This window comes from Sapajus apella, unplaced genomic scaffold (assembly GCF_009761245.1).
Source record: "Sapajus apella isolate SASKATOON/1434 unplaced genomic scaffold, GSC_monkey_1.0 scaffold53, whole genome shotgun sequence".
Classification (NCBI taxonomy): Eukaryota; Metazoa; Chordata; class Mammalia; order Primates; family Cebidae; genus Sapajus; species Sapajus apella.
In genome coordinates, this window is record NW_022436993.1 from 12,943,981 (window position 1) to 12,970,842 (window position 26,862).

A 26,862-nucleotide genomic window follows, 5' to 3' on the forward strand; every position below is an offset into this window, starting at 1 on the left:
TTACTAATATATTGTAGTTTAATAAAAAGTTTACATAGTTCATTGAAAAAAAAAGCGTTTTAATACAAACACCACTTATACACAAAACCAAATGTTGATATTCTCATTTTTAAAAATTCTTGGTTTCTCTAAAACACTAAGATGCTACCTCAATAGAGATTGCTTCACATTTTCCAGTTTCTTGATCTGTGCATGTCACATGTAAAGATCCATCCCTAAATAGATAAAAAGTAAAGAACATTTCATAAGCTCATTTTATAAAAACACAAAGTCTGTAACAAGTTACTTGCAGGCTTTCAGTAAACAAGGATTAATTTTAATTTTTAAAAGAAGGGTATTAAGGTAAAGAATAAACATAATCTCAGTGTCTTTAAATTTAGTAAGAGTCATATATTTAACTAGTTGCTTTTAGGAACTTCCTTCCAGACTACTAAGAATCACGGTTATGTTTCTTGAAAACCCATGATGATAAACATCTTAAGTTTGAGACTTTATACAAGCTCAAGATGCATTATGCTATTTTCAAGTCTAGGTCAAGGCAAACTCACCCTGATGAACTGTATATTCTTCCTTAGTATCGTTTATGGAATAAGTTGTCTTTTAAGGTTAATTTGGAGAGGATTTACTCATAATACACAGTGGTATGGATAGCTTGTGGTTAGGAAAATGGCAATAGCTGAATTTAATTAGTAAGTTTTTTTCTTAGAGATTTTCTGTAGCAATAAAGAAATAAACTTACCCTTTCATAGGACAAATAGTAACGGTAATATAAACCTTAGAAAATTACACTAGAAATTACATCTCAAATTTAGCACAGATCATTTTCTTAGGTTGATGACAGCCAAAATAAAGGGTTCCTAACATACTCAAAATGCAAATGATTTGAGATATACTTTTCTTTGTAAAATATAGTAATTTTGGGGGCAAAAAATGTAATTCACTGATAAAAACCCTCTGTAGGTTTTTTAATGTTTTTTTTTCTAGAATGACGACGAGTAAAAAAAATCAGCAAACTCAAAAAATGGTCAAGTATAGAATTGAATTTTCTTAACAACAGAAGTTTAATCTTTTACCTTTTCATAGTAAGAACAGCTAATATATCACGTAATCCATTTTCTTTTTTATCTAAATCCTGGAGTACAACCTGTTTATACAAAAATAATATAAAGACAATTCAGCATTCTGACATACAAATGAACTGATGTATCAATTGTTGCAAAGGATCAAAGCTTATTTATCATGGAAACAAACTTTTAAAAATAGGGTAGTTTTCAATTCGTCTACCACTTCAACAGAATTCAGAAAACAGGAGTGAAGCTTTGTAAATTTGAAATGTCTCTTCCAGAAGGAGGACATATAAAATAAGTAATTCATCTGTCCCTTCTAAATGTCATGTCCTAGATTAAAATAATTGTTTCTAAGATGTACTATTAGTCTCAGAAAATAGAGTCTACTTTTCTTTTTTGTTAAATAAGCCATTCCCAATAACACGCAAATTGTAATTTGGCAAGCCTTCTATATATACTTAAAAAAAAAATATCAAGCACTTCAAATACACTTGGAAAACCACCTACTTAAAAGAACACGGCAAACTCTTGTACAACTAAGATTTGTAAGTAAGAGATGGTAATGAATTTATTACAAAATTCCTCAGTTTCCTAACGAATGGAATATCAAGAAACCAGATTTGAAGTTCTGCAGTGATTTTTTTACGCTCTGCCAAGATCTAGTTTAATGACCTTAGGTAAGTTACTATGTACCTTGTTTTACTCATTTGTAAAATAAGGTTCGAACAGATGGGAACTCTGAAAGATTCTCTTCCAAATTCAGTGTTACATGACTAACTCTCCTCCTGGCATCTTTAAGTTAGGATATAGTTGCAGCAGCTGTGGAATCTCAGAGAGGATGTGAAGAGAAAAGGTAAAGGAAGTGTGAGAGAACAGCTAAGGAAATACTAGGGCTGCTATCTGAGTTCAAAAACTTGACGCATGGTAAGGTTCTCAGACACACATAGACCAATTCATCTGGAAGCGCTTTTAAAACTTGACTAATAGATTCCAAGTTGTTAAGTCTGAGGTGCAGCCCAGGCATGTTATGCATGTGTGTGTTTTAATTATTCTTTTGTTGGGTTTAGAAAATAAATATGTGGCCACGTACAGTTGCTCATGCCTGTAATCCCAGCAGTTTAGGAGGCTGAGACAGGCGGATCACCTGAGGTCAAGAGTTCGAAATCAGCCTAGTCAACATAGTGGAACTCTGTCTCTATTAAAAATACAAATGTTAGCCAAGCGTGGTGGTGCATGCCTGTAGTCCCAGCTACTCAGGAGGCTGAGGCAGAGGAATCGCTTGAACCTGGGAAGTGGACGTTGCATTGAGCTGAAATCACACCACTGCACTCTGGCTGGGTGACAGAGAGAGACACCATCTCAAAAACAACAGAAAAATAAAATAAATGTGTGAGTTAAGAATATCTATCTCTTTACACACACACACACACACACACACACACACACACACCCTCATCACTAATAAACACCCTGTTTTCCTCCAGAAAAACTAGGCATTTAGTCTGCTTCTGGACTTCTCTGAATGTGCATATATATATATTTAAAAACAATACCATACATTCTTGTTACCTGTATTTAATTTTTACTATAAAAGTAATTCATGCTCATGTCCTCTGCTTTTTGTAAAAAATTCAGTGTTAAGTGTCAAAAGTCAAAAAAACCCTCTTGGTACCTTCTAACTTATTTACCTACTGTCAAGTTTCTGTAATATGGTTTAAGCATCTATAGATATTTTCTGTATAAATGCATGGATTTCTGAAAATGCACCCCTACTCAAACACTACCTCCTCACACGCACTCATGCTCCCAGATATAAATACTGTTCTGCAGTCCGTGTGTGTCTGTATTTTAATGCAACTGCATTTCTCAGACATGTTTCTAAGTAAACAACATGGCTCTACCTCACTCTCTGTAAAGCATACAGAGGATCATATAGTATGAAATACGCATGCAGCATTTTAAAAAAAGCAAACCTATTTTGTCTCAGAGGCAGCATGGCACAATGGAAAGAACATGTCATGGGCTCAGAAATGAAACCAACCTGGTAAGAAACCCTAGCTTGACCAAGAAAATAAAGGATATATGCTATCACAGGCCAACTTCTTTTTTTTTTTTTCTTTTTGTGACAAAGTCTCACTCTGTCGCCCAGGCTAGAGGGCAGCGATCTTGGCTCACTGCAACCTCCTCCTCCTAGGTTCAAGCGATTCTCCTGCCTCAGCCTCCTGAGTAGCTGGGACTATAGGTGCCAGACATCACCCCCAGCTAATTTTTTTTGTATTTTTAGTAGAGAGGGGGTTTCACTATGTTAGCCAGGCTTATCTCGAACTTCGGACCTTGTGATCGCCTGACAGGCCAACTTCTTAATCATCTGTAAAATGCACACAAGAGTGTGTGTTTAGCATAAACCAAAAAATGTAATTTTCCCCTTCCACTTACCTAACTCCAAGGTGGGCCAGGAGCACCTCAGAGAAGCAGTCGAAATACCCAGAACTCTTTCAAATTAAAAATGCCTATTTCTTCCCTCTTTCAAAAATGAGTAGACAGAAGCTCATTTTCATAAACTAGCCTTCATAAAATCCACCATAAAAACGTATTAGGTGTCCTTTATATATATACATTTTGTAATAAGATATTAAACTGATTCTAATCCAGAAAGAAAAGTTGTACAGTTTAATGTGTATAACTTTATGTATTCACCTGTGCAAACTTGATTTCCTCTGTGGCAGAGTTCTTCCCGTCAGACTCATAGAGTTCAAGGCACACTGAAGATATGCTTCCAGGGGCTTGCAATGTGTGTTGCCTTCGAGCTGGCAAAGGAGTCCCAGATGGAAACAGCACTGTGAATCTACTGGCTCCTGATTCGTCCACACCCTAGTTAGCGGGAAACAAGGTGCATAGCCTTTGGTATTTATCTTTACAACTGAAAAAGATCTTCCCATTGTAAATGAGATATATATTCCTTATTGATAATCAGGACACTAGGCAAAGAGAAGAAAATAGAGATAATCCTTAATCCCACTCCACTTTATTTAAAAACATATTAAAACATATCTCTATCTACATTAGCTGATGATTCATATTATAGCTAACTTTTATTTTCCTATAACACTAACATGTTAGAGAAATATTAACTAAAAGAATATATGACATTCATTTAAAGCAGGATTATAAATCTAAATTTAAAACCTCTGCCAGTATACAGAAAACGGTTTATTGTAACATCATGGTATGTATAAAAACTTACAGGAATTAATTTGCACTATTTTTATGGAAAGTATAGAAAAGCTGCATACCTTAACTAAAATATCTCTAGCTGAACACTCTATCATAAGAGAGTCTTCCACCAATAGGTTTTCTTTCCCAATAAGAATTCCAGCTTCTGTAGCTGCACCAATAGGGATCACTTCGTCAGGAGGGATAGAATTCAGAAGCTCAATAGCTGGGAAAAGATCTTTAATCAGTTGCTGTAGCTTTGGGATTCGAGAAGACCCTCCACAAAGGACAACCTAGAGAATAAAAATAATTTTCAGTTGTTTATTTTTAGAAGAATACTGTGTCTCAAAATTAAGTGTAATAGGCTGAGTCATCTTCATCACGTGTAATGATAAAATTCAAAAAAAGCCCTACGTATTAACATATGTTATACTTAACCTATAAACATCCATATTTAACATATTCTACATATTTAACATATTCTTTACTCACAGTAAAATTTAAAATGAGGAAATCTCAGCACTTATTAGAAAATACATTATAGCTACATATGTCGTTCATAATACTGTGCATAAGAGGCTTAACCACAAATAGTCACTTGAATAGAAAATATATCAATATTTTGTACTGTCCAAGTCTTTTTTTAAAGTTTGAATCTTAAAGCATTTTTTGTAACAAATAATTGCTATTCTCTTGGTGAAAACTATGTCATAAACTTCTTTGCCTTTACTGTAGATGAATATTTTCAGTTTCTTGAGGAAAAGGAGAGGTTTTATAAAACTGCATTTTACGCTGCTGGTACCATCTGATTCAATCTCGTCTGAACAACTTCATATAAAATTGCTCCCTTAAATTATAGATCCCTTAAGTTCCTCCTTGATCCTCATTGAACACTTACGAGTCCATGGACATTCAGAATATTGAATTAATACATAAGCTAAGAAGGGAAATCAATAGACACTTCCTATTTCAGTCTTTATGATCAAAGCTCACTAAAGCAGAGAAGAGGACCAACTGATGAAAGCTAGGCCTCTTTCACAATCAGTATGAAGTAAGGAGGGATACTCTATTAATCTCCAGGTGCGAGCATGAAGAACATCAGTTGAAGGATATATTTTTTTTAAAAAAAGGTTTTCCTTGGCAACGATCTTCAAAAGATCCCTTTGGAGGTAAGCAAAAAGAGAAATCTCTAAAATTTTATGATCCCAGGTAAATACCAGAACAAAAATGCAGAATATGCCTTTTCAAATTTCTCATATTTAACATCAAAAAGCTTTATTAATAAACAGTAAGTGGTGCTATCCAAAAAACAAACCAAAAAAACCAACCGTGGAAAATACTTTTTTTTTTTGGAGACAGAGTCTCGCCCTGTCACTTGGGCTGGAGATACAGTGGTGTGGTCACAGCTCACTGCAGCCTCAAACTCCTGGGCTACAGTGATGCTCCAGCGATCCTCTTGCTTCAGTCTTCCGAGTAGCTGAAACTACAGGTGTGTGCCACCACACCCAGCCAACTTTGTTTGGGAAATCCAAAGTTAAGATGCCAGCAAGGTAGGTTTCATTCTGAGGTCTCTTTTCGTGGCTTGTAGGTAGCCACCATCTCAATGTGTCCTTACACGACCTCTTTTTTGGTACATTTTGGTGGGAGGGGGAGGGAGGGTGGCAAAAGCCTGCTCTATTTTCTCATGGCAACAATAATTCTATTGAATCAGGGCCCACCCCTATAACTCCAATTAATCTTAATTACTTCCTGAGATGTCTCATCGATAAGGCCTTCTAAGTAAGTTCAGCACCTGAGTCAAAATGGATTAACTTCCCTATTTCTTTGAGTGCATCTCAGGAGTTGTTCAAGAGGATTAGAGTGAGAGAGGCAGAGAGGGCAAAAAAGAAGAGGAGGGGGAGAAGCAGCAGACACTGTTGTCTCTGCTTATAATGTCAAAACCTTAGAAGAGGTTATTAAGAGCAAGTCATGCTCTGTGGATACAAGAAGGGAGGTGGGGAGAGGAAACATCAGAAAAGAACTAAACCCAGCTTAGGGGATAAGGTTGTTACACTCAGCTTATGATAGACACCTTGCTCAGATGATGCCTGAGAATCATATGCCTCTGATTCTCCTATAGAGGCAACTTTGGACCTACTGATAATCAGTGGTCCTGAAGAGGCCACTGACAGCTCCTCATCCAGGGATGAGAGGATGAGTTGGAGCCAAGCAGCTAAGGTCCTCCTTTAGACCAATGCCACCAAAAACTAGGACTGCTCCCCTTGTCAGTGTTTATGTTAAAAGGGGTCAGTTTGTTCAGGCAATATAGGTAAAGTAGAGAAGCCTGAAATGGTCCATCTAACCATTCATGCTCGCTTAGCATAAATAATATAAAAATTATATATTATTGCAGAAAAACAACAAAAGAATACCTTCTCATAACCAAGTAAGGTATATCCTAGGCACACAATAATAGTCCCATATTAGGAAAATTATTAATTCATTACATAGCTTTAAGATAAATATAAAAAAACCCGTAACATCTTACTGGTGTCCAAAAATACATATGTAAAAACACAATACCCACTTCATATTAAAACTCCCTTAAAAATAGAAAAGGCCAAGGGCAGTGGCTCACACCTGTAATCTCAGCACTTTGGGAGGCTGAGGTGGGCAGATCTCTTGAGCCCAGGAGTTCAAGACCAACCTGGGCAACATGGTGAAATTCCATCTCCACAAAAAGTACAAAAATTGCCCAGGTGGGTGTGGTGTCAAGCACCTGTGGTCCCAGCTACTTGGGAGGCTGAGGCGGGAAGATCACCCGAGCCCAGGAGTTTGAGGCTTCAGTGAGGCATGATGGCACCATGACATTCCAGCCTGGATGACAGATGACAGAGAATCTGTCAAGAAAGAACAAAATGAAAGAGCGAGCTTTCTCAATATGATAAAATCTATTTCAAACCAACTACCAGTAATCAATGTTTGTTGGTAAAAGTCTAACAGTATTCCCCTAATAAAAGGAACAAAAGAAGGAAGTCCAGCTTTCATAAAAATATTTAAATTCTGGCCAGGCACAGTGGCTCATGCCTGTAATTCCAGCACTTTAGGAGGCTGAGGTGGGTGGATTGCTTAAGCCCAGGAATTTGAGACCAGCCTGGCTAACATACAGAGACCCTGTCTCTACAAAAAATCCAAAAAGGCACGCAACTGTAGTCCCACCTACTCAGGAGGCTGAGGCGGGAGGGTCGCTTGAGCCTGGGAGACAGAGGTTGCAGTGATGTGACACTGAGCCACAGCATTCCAGCCTGGGCTTCTGTTTTATATTTGCTTGCTTTGATCAGAACTTAAGTTTTTTTTTTGGACAGAGTCTCAAACAGAAGGGAACATATTAGAGAAACGTCTCCTCACTTACAGATATACCTTCTCCCAGTACCCGCAGCCCAGCCCATTTTCCTGTTGCCCTTGTAACACAACTTGAGAGCTGACTGTGCTTGTCTCCAACACCTCACCTTCCCACTATTAAACCTGCTCCAGTAAGGCATTTATCTCCACAGCTCCCCTACAATTGCTCTAACCAGTCATTCAACACGGCTAAGCCCAAGGGTCAATCCTCAAGGAGGTGAAGCCTCACCGTACTAGACATCCGGCATCACAGGCCAGCAGCTCTCTCCCTTCCTTAGGGACATGTTATTGCCTGTCTTCCTGGTTCTCCTCCTTCTCACTGGCTGGTCCAGAATCCCCTATGCCAGATGCCCTTCTGGCTTGCAACTGTTCCAAGATCCTGTCCTGGGATCTCTTCTCTGTTGTGGCTCTACTTCCCCCGTAGGTACACTTATCCAATTTCACAGCTTTAAAGAGCACATGAGGGACAAAAGTGTCTCCAGCCCATAACCCTCTTCCCAAATCCAGACCCCTACGTCTATCCACAGTGAGCTCTTCACACTGAGTCCTGAATGCTCCTTCCGGAGATCTGGGCCCTAGCTTCCTTGCCAAGCTCACCTCTGCCCACCCTCTCCTTGGCTTACTCAGTTTGGCCCATGTTACCCTCCCTGCTGGTCCTCAGGCACCACTCCCACTCTTGCCTGCGGCTCCTCTGCCTGGGACAATGACACATGTTCACATGGCTTGTTCTGTCACTTCACTTCATTCAGGACTCTGATCAAAAGCCACCTCCTCAGAGGGGACTGTGACCTGAAAAAATCACCCTCTGTCACCAATTAGGACCTTATCCTGCTGAATTTTCTTCATAGTATTTATCACAATTGGACATTATTTTATGTTTCTTATCACCTGTATATCCTCACTATATTGTCCGTTCTACGACGGCAAAGGCTTTGCCATATTTACTACTGTATCCCAGGTGTCTAGAATCTGCCTAGCATAGAATAGGTGTGCTCAATTATATCTGTGGGTTAATCAATAAACAAGGTTGAATATATGCCTAGGAAATTCAGGAATTCATTAAAAATCAGTAATCCAAAGAGTTTATAAAGTGACAGAATGTAAGATAAATAGGTAAAATCACAAGCTACCTCGTTTATCAGCAAGAACAAATTAGAAGACTAAAGTATTAAAAAATCTCATTTACAAGAGCAATAATGTTTACTATTAAATTATAGCTGAGAGCTGTGGGATTAAGAAAACACATAAGGAAGTATTAAAGAAGATCCGAATAGATACCAACTTTGTGATTAGGAAACTAAATACTATAAAGTTATTACATCATCCCAAGTTATTTTATAGACAATGCAACTGTGTCAAAAGAACGAGATTTTATTTTTAAGTTGAAAAAATAATTCTAAAGCTCTCAGAAAAAAAGAACTGTAAACAAAGAGAACTTTAAAACTGTAATGTTAACAATTAAGGTTTACATCTACTCAGAAAGTAAACTGCTTTTTGGTGAGCAATTTGTTAACAAATACTAAAAGTCTTAAAATGTAGGACTTACTCCTGAATTTTATCCTAAGGAAGTGGAAGACATCCACTGAGTCACAAAGACTGTTGTGTAACATACACATCCAACATACGGAATGGGTGTGATGAATGACGATACATCAATGCAATGAAATGCTATGGAGCTATGAAAACTGCAGCTATAGAACCTAGGAGCTTGGTTAAAATGCAGGGATTAACCACATCCGTTTATCTAAGCTCCCTTCCACAAAGCCCACTAAGCTGACAACAAAGGGATTTAAGACGGTATAAAGATAGAAAGGCAAACTAAATGGAAGAGAGATCTTGAGTTTGAGATGTCAACAAATTTTGGAAGCTGGAAAGAGGTAAGTGTCTTAATGCAGACGAAGTTTGAGATAACCGAAGAGAGGCAGGGTGGTTTGATGCATAGGATTCCAGGTAGCAAATGCCACAGAAAGTGACGGTGAGGCACAGAAGTGAAAACGTAAGGGAGCACACATGTGGAGTGGCTGCCCCTGCCCCTGCCCCCGCCCCCGCCCCCAGCTGCTCCCTCACCTAAACAGGTGGCCACCTGCACTTTCTCCCACACTCAAGGAGGGACTTAGATAGAAAGACACAGCAGCAACAGGGATGGGGCATGGTGCTGAAACAAGGAGAGGAAGGGAAAAGTCTGCACATTCAAGATAAGAACCCTGAAGCTCAGAACCCTGGAGCTCTCTGCTCTCAGGCCAGACACCTGACCTCCTCAAGCAAGAGATTAGAGAATTCCTTCTGAGAAAAACCAAACACTCCTCATACTAGACCCCCGCATACCCAAATGAGAAGGCAGTGGTCACAAGCATGAAGAGCATGGTGACAGAGACAGACCGCCTGAGTTCCAGTCCTTGCCTCACCATGTCTAAGTGCCAGCCTCAGGACTGCGAGGCAAATTCTTCAGCTCTCTGGAAACCTTAGTTTCCTCATCTGAAAGTGGAGATAAAAGCGCCTACCTCCTGGAGCGTGTGTGAGGATTAAATGTTTGAATGCATGTAAATCCCTATCATTCACTCCCCTTTCCCTGTAAAAGGATTACCCACCCTACTCACTCCCACAACTTGGCAGGTGGGGTCTATCTCTCTGCCCCACTGTCATACCTGCTGTGATACTGAATGCAAACACACTGACATGCACCTATGTCATCAGAGGCCCAGGCAGCTGCTCCTGTGGCCTGGGTCCCAGAACAGAAGTGGAAAAGAGTCCCAGCAGTGGACCCACAGCCAACTTCAGCTGCCCACCTGTAACCTAAGTGTTGCAGAAAACTGCTGAGAGGTAAGGGTTGTTTTCTTACTGTACCAATGTCAACAAACTAAGAAGACAATTTCCTATTATTAAGTTCTGAAAAGCCTGTATCTTAGAAATATCTGGAATGTCGAACAACATTTTCAAACCTAAAACTATTTCCCCTCAATTCAAGCAACTGAGAACTGCAATATTAGTGATAGTGAAATGACAGGGCTTCATGACCAGTTGATGAAGAAAGGAAATGATGCTTATTTATCACGATATGCAACAGGCTGTGCCACAGATGTTTCATTTAACCTCCAAACAACTCTATCGAGAGAGTTATACTTACAGTATTATCACTCTCATCAGAAGAGAAAGTAAGGCTCAGGAAATGAAGTGTTTTGCCCAGTCTAGAACTATTAGAACCATGAGGCTTCCAGTTCAGGTGGGTCTGTCTCCAAGCCCACGCACCTTCCACTACTGTTTTACCACCATCATACGACATGCCTCATTCTTCACAATCCACCTCCCAGCCTTCAAACACCTAGCAAAATGCCTGCCACATTGTGTCAAAAAAAAAAAAAAAGTACTGAACTAAATTGCAAAAAAAAAAATTTGTCACAATATAGCAGACATCAAAAAAAAAAAAAACTAAAAACATAAAACTGTCAAACTATAGACAAATGAAAAGAAAACTGTATTTCATATTTGCCATCCATCTAAGCAAAGCAGCTGGCGGAATCAGAGTCAAAGATCAAGAGTAAGTCAAACATCCTCCTCCCTAGCAGGACCAAAACTAAACAGCAAAGTAAATGCCTCAAAGGAAGACTGCTGTACATGATAGCTTATAAATAAAAATTTACACACAAAGAGACACAAAATTAAATAAATATTTTAAAAAATCTTCTAGTAACCAATGAAATACAAAGTGAAAAGATCTTTTTGCAATAGTCAATTGGAAATTTATCTTTAAATAATAAAACTCACATCAGCAAGACTATAGTAAAATGTATACTCATATATTGCTGATGGAATTATTAGTTAATTCAATTCTCTTGGAAAATAACTTGAGGTAAAAATAGGCTTAAGCTATTGATACTCTTGACCTAGTATTTTACTTTGGGAACCTACCCTAAAGAATAATCTTAAATATGATAAAACCCTCTGCAGAAAGACAGGCATCATTCTCTTACAGGGAGGAAAAAAACCCAACCGAGGTGTCAACAGTAGGACCACAGTGAAAAATTGACAGTGCGTTTCCTTTTTTAGGACATTAGCAATCTATTTAAAATTGTGTTAATAGACTATAGTAATATGGAGGGGAAATTGGTTATATTATACAAATTAAGTAAAATTCAAAACTGTACATACAGAATTATAACTATTATTAATAGTTATATTATTAAAACTCACCAAAATACAGCTAGCAAACAAAACTAAGCATACAAACTAGATGAGTTGCAAATATAGCTGCCTTTTGGTATTTTCTGAATTTTCTTATATCAATACTTATTATTTTAATAATGAAAATTTTAAAAGTCATATACATTTTATTTTTATTTTATTTTTGAAATTGGGTCTTGCTCTGTCCCCAGGCTGGAGTGAAGTGGTATGAATCATGGCTCAATGCAGCCTTGACCTCCTGGGCTCAAGCGATCCTCCCACCTCAGCCTCCCAAGTAGCTGGGACGAAGGACTCACACCACCACACCAGGCTAATTTGTTTTGTAGAGAGAGCGTCTCACTATGTTGCCAAGGCTAGTCTTGAACTCTTGGGCTCAAGCAAACCTCCCTCCTTGGCCTCCCAAATGTTGGCATCATAGGCATGAGCCACCATGCCTGGCTTGTTTTAAATTTATAAAAAGAGTATCTTCAATGAGCGGAAAAAAAGAAAACACTAAACATTGGCATTTTTTTTGAAAGTCTAAAAATATGTTCCTAAGCAAGGAGTGAGAAGCAGCCTGGTGTACTGGTTATGAGTAGACACGGGAAGAATGCTGAGTTAAATCTGGACTCTATTACTTACCATGTGATCTTTGGGAAGCTATTTAACCTCTGTACCTTGGTGCCTTCACTTAGAACACTGGGATAAGTAACAGTGCTTACCTTGGGGATAAATGATAGTTCCTACCTCAGAGCTGCTGTGAGTATTCAACAAGTTAATTTGTGTAAAACTCTTAGAAACAGTGCCTGGCACATAGTAAGTATTCAAATGTCTTTCTTACATATAAGAAACACACTGGAAAGCAATTATTCTGTTTTGCTAGGAAACTGAACATATAAATATGAGTTCACCAGAGCCATTAATAAAAATTTAATCAATTTTTCCTTATTCATTAACACAAACTAAGAAAACACTTAAATGCATAAAAATATTCTTTCAGCACCAAGAGCTATTTCCTTGAGTTCAAGCCTGATGCACCTAAAATAATTGAGAAAAATATAAAAGCATTACCTTGTTGATATCATCTGCTGTAAATCCACTCTGATCTAAGAGCTCTCTGATTGCTTCTATACACTTATTAAAAAGTGGAGAACAAAGAAGTTCAAATCTTGCTCTGTACACATACACACACAGAGAAACACATAAAGACATAAGAGAAAAACAAAACAGGGCTTAGTACAATCAAACAAATTTCACTTTTCTTTTTCTTGTGAAGAGTAATGCCAAAACGCAATATGATAGCTCTCTGAATGACAGGTTTACCACCAGAATAAAGTATTAAATAAGAGGAGTACAATATCATGGAGGAAGAAGGGTCTAGGTCATTCATCTACATATATATGAAGATAGTATCAAATTCAAGTGAAAGTCCAGCTTGCTTATGGCCTAATAAGCTTCCAAAAAATAAAACATCAAAAATACATACCCGGCACATAGCACTCCCAACAATACGCCTACTGACCTTAATCAAATCATCATTTCTGCTATTTTTATATGTTAAAGTTTTAAAAATTATTTCTAATGATTTTCCTTGACAGTTTGAGACCCTGTTGTACATAAGTTTAGTTCCTCTGTATTCCCTGAGAAACTTGAATGCTGTCAGATGATAAAGTTTTAAGAAAAATTGATGGTCATAAAAAATGTACTCCCTAATCTTCATACAGAGCTTCTTAAATGCAGATGAGTGGCTTAAAAATTAATGTTGTCTATTAGTATCTATAATCCCTATAGACATTAAAGCATACTTTTATGGTTGAAAACTTGTGACAATGGCAAAATAGCCCTAATGAAAAATTATAAATTTCATTTCTTAATTACTGATTAACAGAGCAAATACATACCGAGGACTTGGACACACTTAACCCTAAGGAATTCTGGAACTAGAAAAATACACATAGTCTGTCCACAAAGAGATTCTAATTCAATGCAACACCTTTTCTATCTTTTGAGTTGTAGCCTGCATTCTTTCTTCAAATATCCCAGCAGACCTTTCTGCCAATCACTACCCACACGACTACTGAACATCTGAACTGCAGCTAGTGCTACTGAGGAAATGCATTTTTAATGTTATTCTAATTAAGTTAAATTTAAGCAGCCACAGGTGATTAGTGGCTCTTTTATTGGGCAGTGCAGATCTAGTCTTCATGAAGGCCAGAGGAAAGTGAAGAAGCTAAACAGATAAAAAGAGAATTGAACAAATACAGTCACTAGAATCCTAAAAAAAAAAGATACTGTAGTCCTGGAAAATTTCAGTATGCTTCAAAGTCACCTATTATGTTGTTGGGAGGTTTGAACAGGCCATATGATTATTATGAGCAAATCTGCAACACAAACACTACAGCACATCTTCCCTTTGTACTTTCTGGGTAAAGGTATAATCACTTGTAGAATCTAGGTTGAAGGTTTTAGGATGCCTTTACACACTCCTAATTGTAGCCATAAAATAACAGGGCAAACAATCACGACTGATGTAATTACTCTGGTAACAGCTATTAGTCCGACAAAAACTGGACCCCAAAAGTAAAGACATTATAGATGGTTGATACATCTCAAACAAACAAAAAACCCAAGGTAAGAAAATTATACCTAAACAAGTATGTTGGAATTTTTTTTTTAAGTTTTTTGAACTTCAGTTTTACCTGGACACATTACAGTCAAAATCTTGCCCTTCATATAATGAGTCAAGAAAACAGTTGGCACTTCCCAAGGTAGACAAAGAATGTTTTGCTACTTCAGCACTGTTCATCAATTTCATCATGGCCCGTGCATTTCCTCTCACGTCGTGTTTGAAGGATCTAAATTAAAAACATAGCCTTTGAAGTTTAAAATTACTGGGCCATTTACAATATTGTAACTAAAATCTGGATAATCTTTATTAGAACAATAATAAATTAGTCAATCAGGCCAGGTGCAGTGGCTCATGCCTGCAATCCCAGCACTTTGGGAGGCTGAGGCAGGTGGATCACCTGAGGTCAGGAGTTTGAGACCAACCAGGGCCAACATGGTGAAACTAAAAATACAAAATTAGCCAGGTGTGGTGGTGCATACCTGGAATCCCAGCTACTTGGGAGGCTGAGGCAGGAGAGTTGCTTGAACTCAGGAGGTGGAGACTGCAGTGAGCTGAGATTGCACCACTGCACTCCAGTCTGGGCAACAAGAGCAAAACTCTGTCTCAAAATAAATGAATACATAAATAAATAGATAAATAAAATTAGTGAATCAGTATTTTATTCCAGATTTTAGTGTTTTGCTTCTAATCCCTCTAAACTTTCCTAAAACACTATGTGCAACTAAAAGAGTCACCTCAAGAAAAATGGGTTACCAATTTCCTTAATACTCTGAATTGCTACATTATGTAACCATGAACTGCTGCATTATGTAATTGTAATAACAGGCTGTACTCTGAAGAAAGTAGAGTAGATATCACTTTTTTCCAGGTGAGACACAGAGGCTACGGATGATTTATGTAACTGGGTCAAAGTCTCCTATGTTACCTTTTATAATCACAGCACAGCCACTGTTTAATGGGATAAAATTATTTGTCAAGCATTAAGAAGAAAAAAACCTACAAGTGCTTCTTCAAATAAATTTCACACATGTAACAAAATATGTAAAATTACATTTTGCTGTCTCCAATATCAATTCATTTTCAAAACTACTTGCTAAGTAGTAATCAATGAATTTGTTTAAACATCTTTATAACAAAAGCCATACAGGTCTATATCAAACAAGTGAGACATTACGACTTCTTTAAGACTTCTTCAACCAATTAGGTTAGTCAAACTGGCAAAAATACCGTTTCAGTTATTTTTTTTTTTAGAGCAGCAATACCCAAAGTATAATCTTTACATATTTGACTTTTGTTACATCCAAAAGGCTTAGAATTTTGGAGTAATTATATCCAGTAAGAAGACTGAAATATTCCTAGCAGTAGATGAGTAATTAAAATAAATACTCCGTAAGACAGTAACTCACTGGAATATGAAGATAACATAATGCAATCTTCACCAGAGCCAAACTTTCAAAAACTGTTCAGAAGGCAATGAAGCCTCAGTGCCTATACACTCCTTTATCCAGACAGAAGAGCAGTACATGACAAATTAAAATCCAAGCTCAAGCAGTTCAGTGTCTGATGGTCCCTTTACACTAAGTGAAAATCCAGGCACACTGCACTAGGCAGCCTGGACTCTGCTTCTTTGAATTGCTTGGACAGGACATTATAACTCTAGATATGAAAAATCCAGTTTCCAAGCAATGAAAAAACCACATCCTTCTTTGTAGCAGGATAATTTAAAATAAATTAGGAAAAAAATTAATATATGTGAAGACAAACTTCAATCAGAAGGTATTATTCAGGCCATTAATACTCACCTCTGGAACTCAGAAGCTAGATACTGTGCTAAGGTTTCTGTGAAATGGGCACCACCAATGTTATCATCAGTGTTTGTTGAAAGAACCCGATATATTCCACTGTTAACTTCCATGATGCTAAGAGATAAGGATGTTCCTCCAAGCTTAAACACCAAAATATTGCTTCAAGAGAAGATAAAGTAAGTTAACAGGGAATAACATTTTAAAACTAAGTTGGACATTAGAAGTCACTTAGTTTAATCCCTTTAAATTACAAATGAGGAAATAGAAAATCTCGGATGAATAACTCAGTTTTCTTTCTATAGTCACTTAGTGACAAATTAAGCCTAGAGCCGAGATGTTCTGCATCCAAGTCAAAGTTCTTTTTTACTTAGTCATGTGGGTACAACTGGATTCTTCTGAGTAAGGAGTTAAAAACATTGTGATTATAGTGAATTTTAAGAGAACTGAACATAGAAAATCTATGTGTTAATATTATGCAAGTTACTACTGCAATTGCATGTTTTGTAGATATATGCAAAATTAGAAGCAAATTCTCCATTTTCCATGTATCAAAACTCATAATTTGATATTCCTACATTTATCTAAAAATAATTCTTCCTTGTGATTTATACATATTTATTTATTTAACTGGGAGATACAAATAATGAGGTGAAATAATTATGTTAAATTAACACTGCATCTGAATTAACTTCTCTAAAGTTGAACAACTAACCGGTCTATTGAGACATACTGACAGCTATATTAGGGAAAAGTATGTCCTAGTATTTCAACGTTAAAAGAAGTCTCAAAACCTCATGCTAAATTTCCCATCACCTGCCTGGTCAGATGTATATAAAAGTACCTATTGTTTGCAAACATGTGTAATAACTGGAATTGGTAGAAAAATCAGCGGTATCATAGCTTGAGTTGGAACCTGGTCAGGCCTAGAATTTCCAAATCTTCCTCCAAAACAAGGACAAAATAAGGGCAATATGACAAAGCCATAAAAGCTCAATCTTCCATTATGTTCTTTCTGTGCTTTCCTAGGACATCTTTCTCAACTATTTGAAAAACTCTAGGCAAGAGTCTGTTTTTCCATCCGGAAAGGCTGGGAACCACTCATTATGTAACAATCTTTACTGATATAATTGTTAGAACCTAAAATGTTTTCTGCACTCAACTTAAAACTGAAAATATGATTTTTACCTTTTTCCGGCAGGGGAGTCTTGTCCAATTCCATAAGCAAGAAGAGCTGCAGACGGTTCGTGGATTAATCGCAAAACATTAAATCCAGCAGCTCTAGCTGCTTCTCTGTGAACAATTTGCTTTCAATGAATTTATCACAACATGTTCAATTCTACAGTCTATATTTTTAGAAATGCTCTGTTAAAGATTTTATACAAAAGCCACTAAGATTTCATAAGAACATGGCGTATAATGATCAAACAATATAGAAAACAAATGGATGACTATAAGAGATCACTTTCTGTTTAAAATTATAACGTTCAGAGCCCATTTTCTTGATAAAGAAAAGAAAAAGCACATATACCGAATAAGAGAAATAAAGCTCTCAAAAATGTCCATGCTAAAAAAAAAGTTCAAAAGATGAGTCTTTTGGGATCTCAGAGTCTAGGACAGATGTCCTGTCTTCGTGCCATCCAGAGTGTCCCCATTCAAAGTACTTGTCACACTCTATCATTATTATCTTGTTAATTCTGTGACATCATAAACCATGTCTTATTTATCTCTATTTACTCAACCTTCAATACAGTGTGGCTTAAACAGTAATCAATACACATTTATTGAATGAAAAAAATGCCTATTCAAAAACTTTAGAAAGACAAACTTATAAAACACTTGAAATGTTGTAATTTCTTTAACCTAGTGTTCAGTTTTTAAAAGTAAATAAGGCAATTCTCTGCCTCAGAAGCAACTTCAATGCCCGGAGCCTTGTGTGAAACTCTATCCTGCATAGCAAAGACATAAAAGCTCACCAATACATTTGCATAATGACCTGTAAAAACTAAATATAACTTTTTTGTTTAGATGTTAAGATCTAAGGTGAAGAAATAATCATAAATATTTTCTAAAACTGTACCTTTAATTCCCACATAAACCTTAATTACAGAAAACTAAGGCAAAGTGATTCATAAATGTCAATTTAACCTGTAATTTAAAATGTTTCCTATCGAAATACCTGAGGGTACACTATAATTTTATGTTCTCTTGGCATTTCTTTTCTTTTCTTTTTTTTTTATTTTTGAGACAGAGTCTCACTGTTGTCCAATCTGGAGTGGGGTGGCGTGACTTTGGCTCACTGCAACATCCGCTTCCTGGGTTCAGGTGATTCTCATGCCTCAGCCTCACGAGTAGCTGGGAGTATAGGCACCACCACCATGCCCAGCTAATTTTTGTATTTTAATAGAGACAGGGTTTTGCCACACTGGCTATGAAATCCTGACCTCAGGTGATCCACCTGTCTCAGCCTCCCAAAGTGCTGGGATTACAGGCATGAACCACCATGCCCAGTCTCTTGGCATTTCATAAAAAAAAAAAATTAATGATCATTACACCTTACTAAGTTATTTACAAATACAATTTTATTGCCTAATGTACATTCAAATATGTTACCTTTTACTAAATAGCGATTTTTGTGAAATTTGTATTTCTTTTAATTAAGCCACTAAGATAAACCCCATATACTTACCCCAGAGCATTTTTTTGCTTTTCTCCAAAATCAAATGGGACAGTAATAACTACATCATTTGCATCTGAGCCCAATACAGAATGTGCCGTTTCTGTATATGAAAAAATATAAAATTCTGATGAAAAAAATGACAAGTGATACTTTAAGATTTATTAATTTATGACACAGATCTCACTAAACATATTTTCCAATGCACTTGCTTGCCCCACCTCCTGCCTCATGTCAATTTTCTTCTCTGCGTTCTTAAATCATGAAGCACTTCTTGCGGTTTTGGTAATATCTTTTAGACATAGAACTAGCTTTCTAAAGAGCCTGGCTCTTAGGCTTCACTGTTAACCATCTTCTAAAGTAGAGTGACTCCATGGAGAATGAGCTCCTAATGCATCCGTGTGAAGACACAACGTCATAATGTTAGTTCCCTACATTTAAATAGGATGCCTTCCATCCCACAAGTTCTTAACATCATTCCAGGGCTGAAGGGAGCCTTATAAACAAATCTATTCCAGAATTTCTCAAATTGTTTCACAGAGTACCACTCGCTCAGAGCCTTTGTCAAAATTGCTGATAAAAATCAGACCTACTTAATCTGCCTAAATTATTGTTTACAGTATATTGTCAATCTTGAAGTGCCACTATTCACCAAGCTTACTTGGACGCTAAATGTATTTTGAAAACTCTTATTTGGCCTAATCAATTTATATGACTTATAGTGAAATCAAAGGCAGGGAAGGCAAGGGCACAAAGCCAATTAGCATCCCAACCAGGTCTACGGTTTGTGTGTCTTTACTTATCTGTTCAATCACTCTGCTTCTCCCAAGATCTAAAAATGCCTCTAACTATTTTTTTTAAGGTCAACTTTCAAAAGATCATTAAAGGTAACTGTCATATATCTTTTGCTCAATACCTTTCATTTTACTAAATATCAGTCTGGCAACATCTTCTGGGTTAACAAATTTTGTTTCTTCTCCAGTACAAATTTCGTATCGTAATTTCCCATTTTTTTCAATGACCTATAAAATAAATTATAATTATACTATATAATTTTTAGTAACAGTGCAAAGTTTTGAATCAACATTATATGTTATGGCCTTGGTAATTACTCTGTATAACAGGGAAGCAATAATAGAACCATACTCACTAAACATTTACTTTCCGTGATATATTTCTGAGCTTGTGGATCATTGGAGCTGTCCATAAAGAAAGATAAAGATAGCTAAGTATTAAAATCAGTATTGGAGATATATAAAGTTTAAAGTACACTGTATTTCTCAATTATCATTGAACAAATATTAAAATATTAACAAAATTATTAAGCTGCTTAATACTAAAAGTCTTCAAATGTTACAGAAGATAAAAATGGAATATTTATAAGGGTTACAGTAATTCTACTAAAGTGCTAATCTTTGCATTTGAAAGTAGCTTTCTTGTTCTGGCCTTGCTATTAATAGATGCTATATATTTTGAAGTACTGTTTATAATAGCCACAATTTTATACCATACTTTCACACCTGTGATTCTGAAGACCCAACCACTGAGATGAAAGGTTGCAAACTAAGAGCAAACCACAGTAGCTAAGACCATCTTTGTTGCTTGGTTTCTGAACACGCACCAACTCCAGAAACCAAAAGGTTGAGCAAAACTAGGAATGCTGTTTATAGAAAGGTGTGGGGTACTACAAATATGCATATGTAAACAGATTTAAGCAACTTATGCAGTCTACAAAATGTTTTCATATGCATTATCTCACCTTAGCCTCACAACACCTAGGTGGGGTGTGTCTGGCAGGTCTTATTTCAGAGATAAAGCGCTTCAGAGCAGGGCAATGACTTATAAGCTAACAAGGAGCAGAGCCAGTAGGTTGGCACAGGTATTCTCTATCAGGCTGCTATTGCTCATACTTTACCAAGTTGCCTCCCACTAATCTTGTATATGATCATAGTACTTCTGTTCCTTGAGCAGCGACAGAAATCTTTAATTCTTGGCTTAATGTCATCTAGAAATTAAGATAAAATAGACTAGTACCCTTCCATTAAACCCTTCTTCCAAGGAGCTGTGACTATTCTATTTGGAGGCCAGCCTTAAATGTTTAATAAGAGAAGTTGAAAATTAATAGTGGCTAGTTGCTGAAGGGTTACAGAGCATCTAGGGACATTAACTTGTTAAGAGGCAGAGAAGGCCTGGTGTGGTGGCTTACGCCTGTAATCTCAGTACTTTTGGAGGCCGAGGCAGGTGGACTACCAGGTCAGGAGTTCAAGACCAGCCTGGCCAAAATGGTGAAACCCTGTCTCTACTAAAAATACAAAAATTAGCTGGGCATGGTAGCACACCTGTAATCCCAGCTACTTAGGAGGCTAAGGCAGGAGAATTGCTTGAACCCGGGAGGCGAGGCTGCAGTAAGCCGAGATGGCACCACTGCACTGCAGCCTGCATGAGGGAGATTCTGTCTCAAAAAAAAAAAAAAAAAAAAGGCAGGCAAAAGGGGTTTAAAATGGACTAATTTTGCTTAGAATTCTGAAATACTTGCAGGTTCCTCTTACTTCCTTCTCTATCACCTAAAATATCAACAGGACAGGAGATAACTAAGTAGCTTGCCCAAAGTCACACAGCTAATGGCATGATTGGCTGGCATCCAGACCTTCAATACAAAGTTCAGTATTCTCTCCATTAAACTCTTTGCTTCTTTCTTTTCCTAAGCTCAGTATTTAATAACTACATCCCAAACACTTTAAGAGTAGGAAGAAAAGATAAAGTTTGTTTTAAAGGAGTATATATTTAAGACATTATGGGTTTTGCACCAATATTAGAAGTTCTAGTTCTATTTCCTTTAAATTTAAGTCAACCACAATTTACACTATTACGTAAATTGTGGCTCATAGTGGGTTTTGTACCAATATTAGAATTTCAGCATGACACTTACTAGTTCTATTTCCTTTAGAATTTAAGTCAACAAGGACAATTTACACTATTATGTGTAGGCTGTCTACCACTTAGACAACAGAATGTGCCAGCAAGGATATTGTACGGAATTTACAGAACTCTTAGAAATGGAAAATTATTTCTCAATTGCCGTATAAAGAGGGCTGCCGTCATCTGAAGACAGAAAGCACATGTAGCTCCAAAGGCCACAGACAGACAAAACACTTAGCAGAGAAGAAAAAAGCAATGTACAGAATGGAGGCAACAAAGGATCAAAGACATCATACCAAACTAGCGGACTGACCCATAACCACATACAAGTGAAAACTTTATTTGTTCACACCAGGATTATTGAACAGAAAGACAAAAGTGGTGGGAAGTTGTTATACATAGCACCTTGTTTACATGATGGACTTGAGGAGGCACAGTTAATCCTATGGTTGTGTATCACTCGTGCTCCAGGGTCTTTCCCCCACTCATTACATGACGGTGCCTGACACATCTGAAAGTGCTCATATATTCATCCGTTCCTTTGATCCTCACAACACCCCTGTGAGGTAGGTAGGACAATTATGAGTTTCCCACTTTATAAATGAGGAACCTGAGTTATGGAATGCTGGAAAGGGGGGTTCAGGTAGTAACGGTTCGGTCCACCACATAGGCAGATTCCTGGTTGTCTGCTTTCTTGCACACTGTCTCCCTGTATTATGATTTCCCTCCCCTTAATATTTTTAGCCTGTTTTTCGTTTACTTATTCAAGACCTTTCCCTTGACTTTTATTCCCACATTAAGGTTACTTTACCCATTGAATTTCACAATACTATGTCCAAACTTTAATTCCATTTCTCTTCTGCAGCATTCCTTTCATCTCAAAGAAATTCCTGTCTATGCACTTTGCTACCATTAATAGATTTATAGAATACAGGTCTAATTCTCTTTCAAGTACTTCAGTTTTTCCAGAAAATCTACCTAACTACCTATTATTGACACATATCTTTCCATATAGTAGCTTAAGACAATTGAGAAAAGGAATATAGCTGTAGCTATTTTAATGTCTTAAATATATGCTCCTTTAAAGCAAAGAGTCTGTATGTCTGGTGTGGTGCTTACAAGTTCATAAGCATATTAATAAATATTAATACCACAGAACGCTATAATTGTTACCAGTATTTGAAATATACATATGCTCCTGTGACAGAAAATATTACGATTAAAATTTCACTTTCATGTTGCCTTTTATTATGTTATTTCAAACTTTTTTAGAGCTGGAAGGTACTAGCGCAAAAAAAAAAAAAAAAAAAAAAAAAAAATCATCTACTACGAATCCCTCAATCTGGAGATGAAGAAATTGAGGCATGAATTGGCCAGGCACAGTGGCTCACACCAGTAATCTCAGTACTGTGGGAGGCCAAGGTGGGCAGATCACCTGAGGTCAGGAGTTTGAGACTAGCCTAGCCAACATGGTGAAACCTTGTCCCTACTAAAAATACAAAAATTAGCACACGTGTGTAATCCCAGCTACTCGGAAGGCTGAGGCAGGAGAATCAGTTGAACCTGGGAGGCAGAGGTTGCAGTGAACCGAGAGTGCACCACTGCCCTCTAGCCTGGACAACATAGTGAGTCTGTCTCAAAAAAAAAAATAAATAAATAAATAAAATAATAATAATAGAAAAGGGCAAGTGATTTGCCTGATGAAACAAACTATGACAGGATTCGTGAAAGTCCAGGAATTCTAACTAGATCCCAGCACATTCTACCACGCCAGCCGCCTCACACCTCCACCCCTGGGTTGGCATAGCAGCCCGCTTGCCGTCTACTCATGGTTCTGGGTATGTTTCTACTGCTGCTCCGAACATTTCTCCACCCAAGTACATTTCCAACATTTAGCTAAGCACTCGAGCTTGCAAAAATAGAAAATAAACCCTCTCTCAACATGCCCACTCTTTTTTCATTTTTCCAGCTTCTAGACTACGGGAAAACTTTTAAATTCCAAAGATTCCTATTTGTATTCCAACAAGTACTGCGTAAACCACTGAAAGCTTTAAGTTAGTTTAATGACAGACAATAATGGCTTCCCTTCTAGAGTAAATCGAAAGTGTCACTTATCACCTTCATCTCTCCCAAAGTGTGTCTAGGGGAGAGGACGGGACTTATCTGTTCAGGGCTAGTGCTTAAAAGAAGTCATCTATTGCAGACAATCTTTATCCACATCATCCTCTACTCTTCCCAAAGTTAAAGGGGGAAACAAAGCTTTTCTCTTCTACCAGATGCCGTCAACTACACAAACTTCTGTCTACAACATCTGAGGAAAAGTAACCTTGGAAACCTCCTTGAAAGGAAAGTTTTCTAGGGCTTGCCCTGTATAACATACTAGATAAAAAAATAACAGAAAAGAATGAAATCAGCTAAAAGCAGATTGGAAACTGATATAATCTAAATTGTTTCTACAATGTTCAAATGGCAACTGAAATTTAAAAGATGTAACTTAAGCATCTAAAGGGACCCAAATAGTATGAAATGCAAAGAATTTCCTTACATTTAATATTTTATAAAACGGCCAATGTTTTATATTGAAGATTATTGATATAAACCATAACAAACTATAGTGGGTCCCTGTCACTTCTTATTTCCTTATATTGCTACGAGATTAAGAGCCAGTAAAACGAAGGAGAGAAAATGGTTTGACTATTAAAAGAGTGCTTGCTAGTAGATATGTCAGAGACAGCAGTGGAAACGTATGAGATTAAGGTACAAATACGGGTTGTGACTATACAAGTCTAATGAGCCACACAAGGATTTTAAAAATTAAGATTTCAAACTCCATGAAGCAATCAAGTTAAACCAGCAAAGGAAAGATTCAAGCAATGAAGTCACAGTATACATCCATACTCCCGTATCTTGTAAACTAATGTGCCTTACCTCAGCCAAGGCCATATGCATCAATAACTTGAATGTGTATAGTGCTTTTAAACTTTTAAACTCTTTCACATCTGAGTCATGTGATCCTCACAACAACCCTGTGAGGTAGGCAGGGCAGGAGTTATTATTGATTCCCATTTTACAGACGAAGAAACCGCTGGAGAGAGGTAAACTGTTTCACATCTGTGACAAAGCTAGGACAAACCAGCTCTCTAGAACTTGGCCACCCCTTGTGTTTCTGAAAGGTCTTCCATTTGGTGGAGAATCTGGGGAAAACGAACTAGTAAGAATAGTCATACTATGTGGATAATAATGGTTCATCCATGTTTCTTTTCTGAGGACACAGAAAAGGAGCCAGGGATTCAGAAGGCAGGTTTTGGAACTAGACTTATACCAGTTTAGGAAACAGAGCCTTTTGTAATCAGTTCCTAAGTTTTGGTATTTGAAATCAACCTCTGAAGCAATTTTTCAAGGCCTAGCTGAAAAGCACCAGTTGCCTCTTCCACTGCTGTTGCCAAACGTCTGACTGCGATGACAGCATCCCTGCGGAGCTCATTGGCAGTGTCTTGCTGAGCACTGGCCTCCTCACCAATAGCAATCAGCCTGTCCAGTTTTTCTTCCTCCCGCTTTGAGAGTTCTCGTGCCAATCGCCTGTTTTCTGCCAACTCAGCTGCGATAGTCCTGGCCACTGACCGCCTTCTTCGCCTTGCCCACCTTGGAGGGGGCTCACTGGTCAAGGGCCTATCCCCACCAGAAACAAAACCAGCTCTGGAAGAGAAGACTGGAGTCTGCGGAGTGGAGGCTACCCCAGGAGTGCTGTGGCTGGTGCTGGTGCAGGGGCTGGGCTCCCCAGACACACCCAGTCTGGCCATGGGGCTGCTCTGACAGGGAGCAACTGCACCTCTGAAAAGGTTGTGGGAGCTGCTGTAGCTGGGGGTCCCTTGAGAGCACCCTGAAAAACAAAGCAACAATGTTGCAAAGAGGACATTCCTGCTAAGGGAATGTTTGGAGCCAGCAGTAGAGCTGAGAGACAATTATAAAACTACGGTTGTTTCTGGAAAGGCCTCTTTCCACCAGGGACTGGGAAGAATCCATTTCCTTAATCTGAACATTTTGGTCTGTTTAATTTCACCTCTAAAACTTCTCCCTTGCCTTCCTGAACCCCTTTGTACATAACTATCCAGCCCACCCTAGTTCCTACCAGTTCCTAACTATCCATGACAAATAATGCCAGAATTAGTTTGGTTCTAAAGAGCATTTCTAGGTTTAAAGAGTTCTAATATCTTATGTAGCTAGGGGCATAGGTTTTGAAAACCTGGAGCCCTTGAGTTCAGTATTAGGTTTTTAAAAAGGTGGTGGGACAGAATGAGGCAGAAACAGGAACTATGCTGAAGAGGACACTATCCAGACACAGCTTTTTAGAGCCACGTGACTCTGGGACCCGAATCCTTCACATGCTTGGGAGTTACCTGCACCCGAGGATTCATCCCAGGAGTCCTCAAGGTCACTGGTTTCTCGTATCCGGTCACTGATTCTTAGCTGACAATCCTCATCTGATTCCTTAACTGTTTTCAAGATAGGCTGATGTTCAGCTGCCTGAGTCCTTTTAGATTTTAGGATGCTGGTTCCCTCTTCCCCTGGGGCATCAGAGACCACAAAGTTCTGATCACAGTGCTTGGCCCAAGCAGCATCCTCCATTAAGTTGTCTGGGTCAGTCACTATCTGATTTCGGAGAAGCTGATCCAATGTATCATAAAATGGACAGTGTGGTGGCTCACCCATACTTGTGGCATGGGCAACATAGGCCTTTAAATACAATGCCTTCAGCACTTTAAACTTGGAGCGACACTGACGTTCGGTGCGGCGGAAGCCCTCCTGCTGCATTCGTTTAGACACAGCCTGATAGACATCTGCATTGTGATGCACAGTCTGGAGGCGCTGAATATACTCTGCCTCGCCTAGTATGGAGAGAAGAGTTCGTGTCTCCTGTCTGGACCACCGGATGCCCGCGCTGCTATTGGCATTGGCCATTGTGGGTTGGGAAGGAGGGCTGGGCAGCTTCTGGACAGCAAGGTGCAAGTCTGAAGG

General features: G+C 38.0%; 1 protein-coding gene across 2 annotated transcripts in view; it reads right to left on the minus strand.

Annotated features, from left to right (window-relative positions):
• Nucleotides 1–26,862, minus strand: part of HSPA14 (heat shock protein family A (Hsp70) member 14) — a 30,952-nt gene continuing 4,090 nt past the window's right edge. The window contains exons 4-14 of one of the 2 annotated variants that reach the window (XM_032244012.1): nt 20,078–20,126; nt 19,844–19,949; nt 18,940–19,030; nt 17,439–17,543; nt 16,251–16,412; nt 14,519–14,674; nt 12,891–12,993; nt 4,361–4,573; nt 3,765–3,938; nt 1,074–1,144; nt 1–215 (exon numbers count right to left, since the gene is read on the minus strand). In XM_032244012.1, coding sequence (XP_032099903.1) covers nt 137–215; nt 1,074–1,144; nt 3,765–3,938; nt 4,361–4,573; nt 12,891–12,993; nt 14,519–14,674; nt 16,251–16,412; nt 17,439–17,543; nt 18,940–19,030; nt 19,844–19,949; nt 20,078–20,126 — 1,309 coding nt within the window. In that variant the 3' untranslated portion in view covers nt 1–136. Of the gene's footprint in view, nt 216–1,073; nt 1,145–3,764; nt 3,939–4,360; nt 4,574–12,890; nt 12,994–14,518; nt 14,675–16,250; nt 16,413–17,438; nt 17,544–18,939; nt 19,031–19,843; nt 19,950–20,077; nt 20,127–23,805; nt 25,727–26,862 lie in introns of those variants that run through there. The other variant, XM_032244013.1, reaches the window with a different exon arrangement.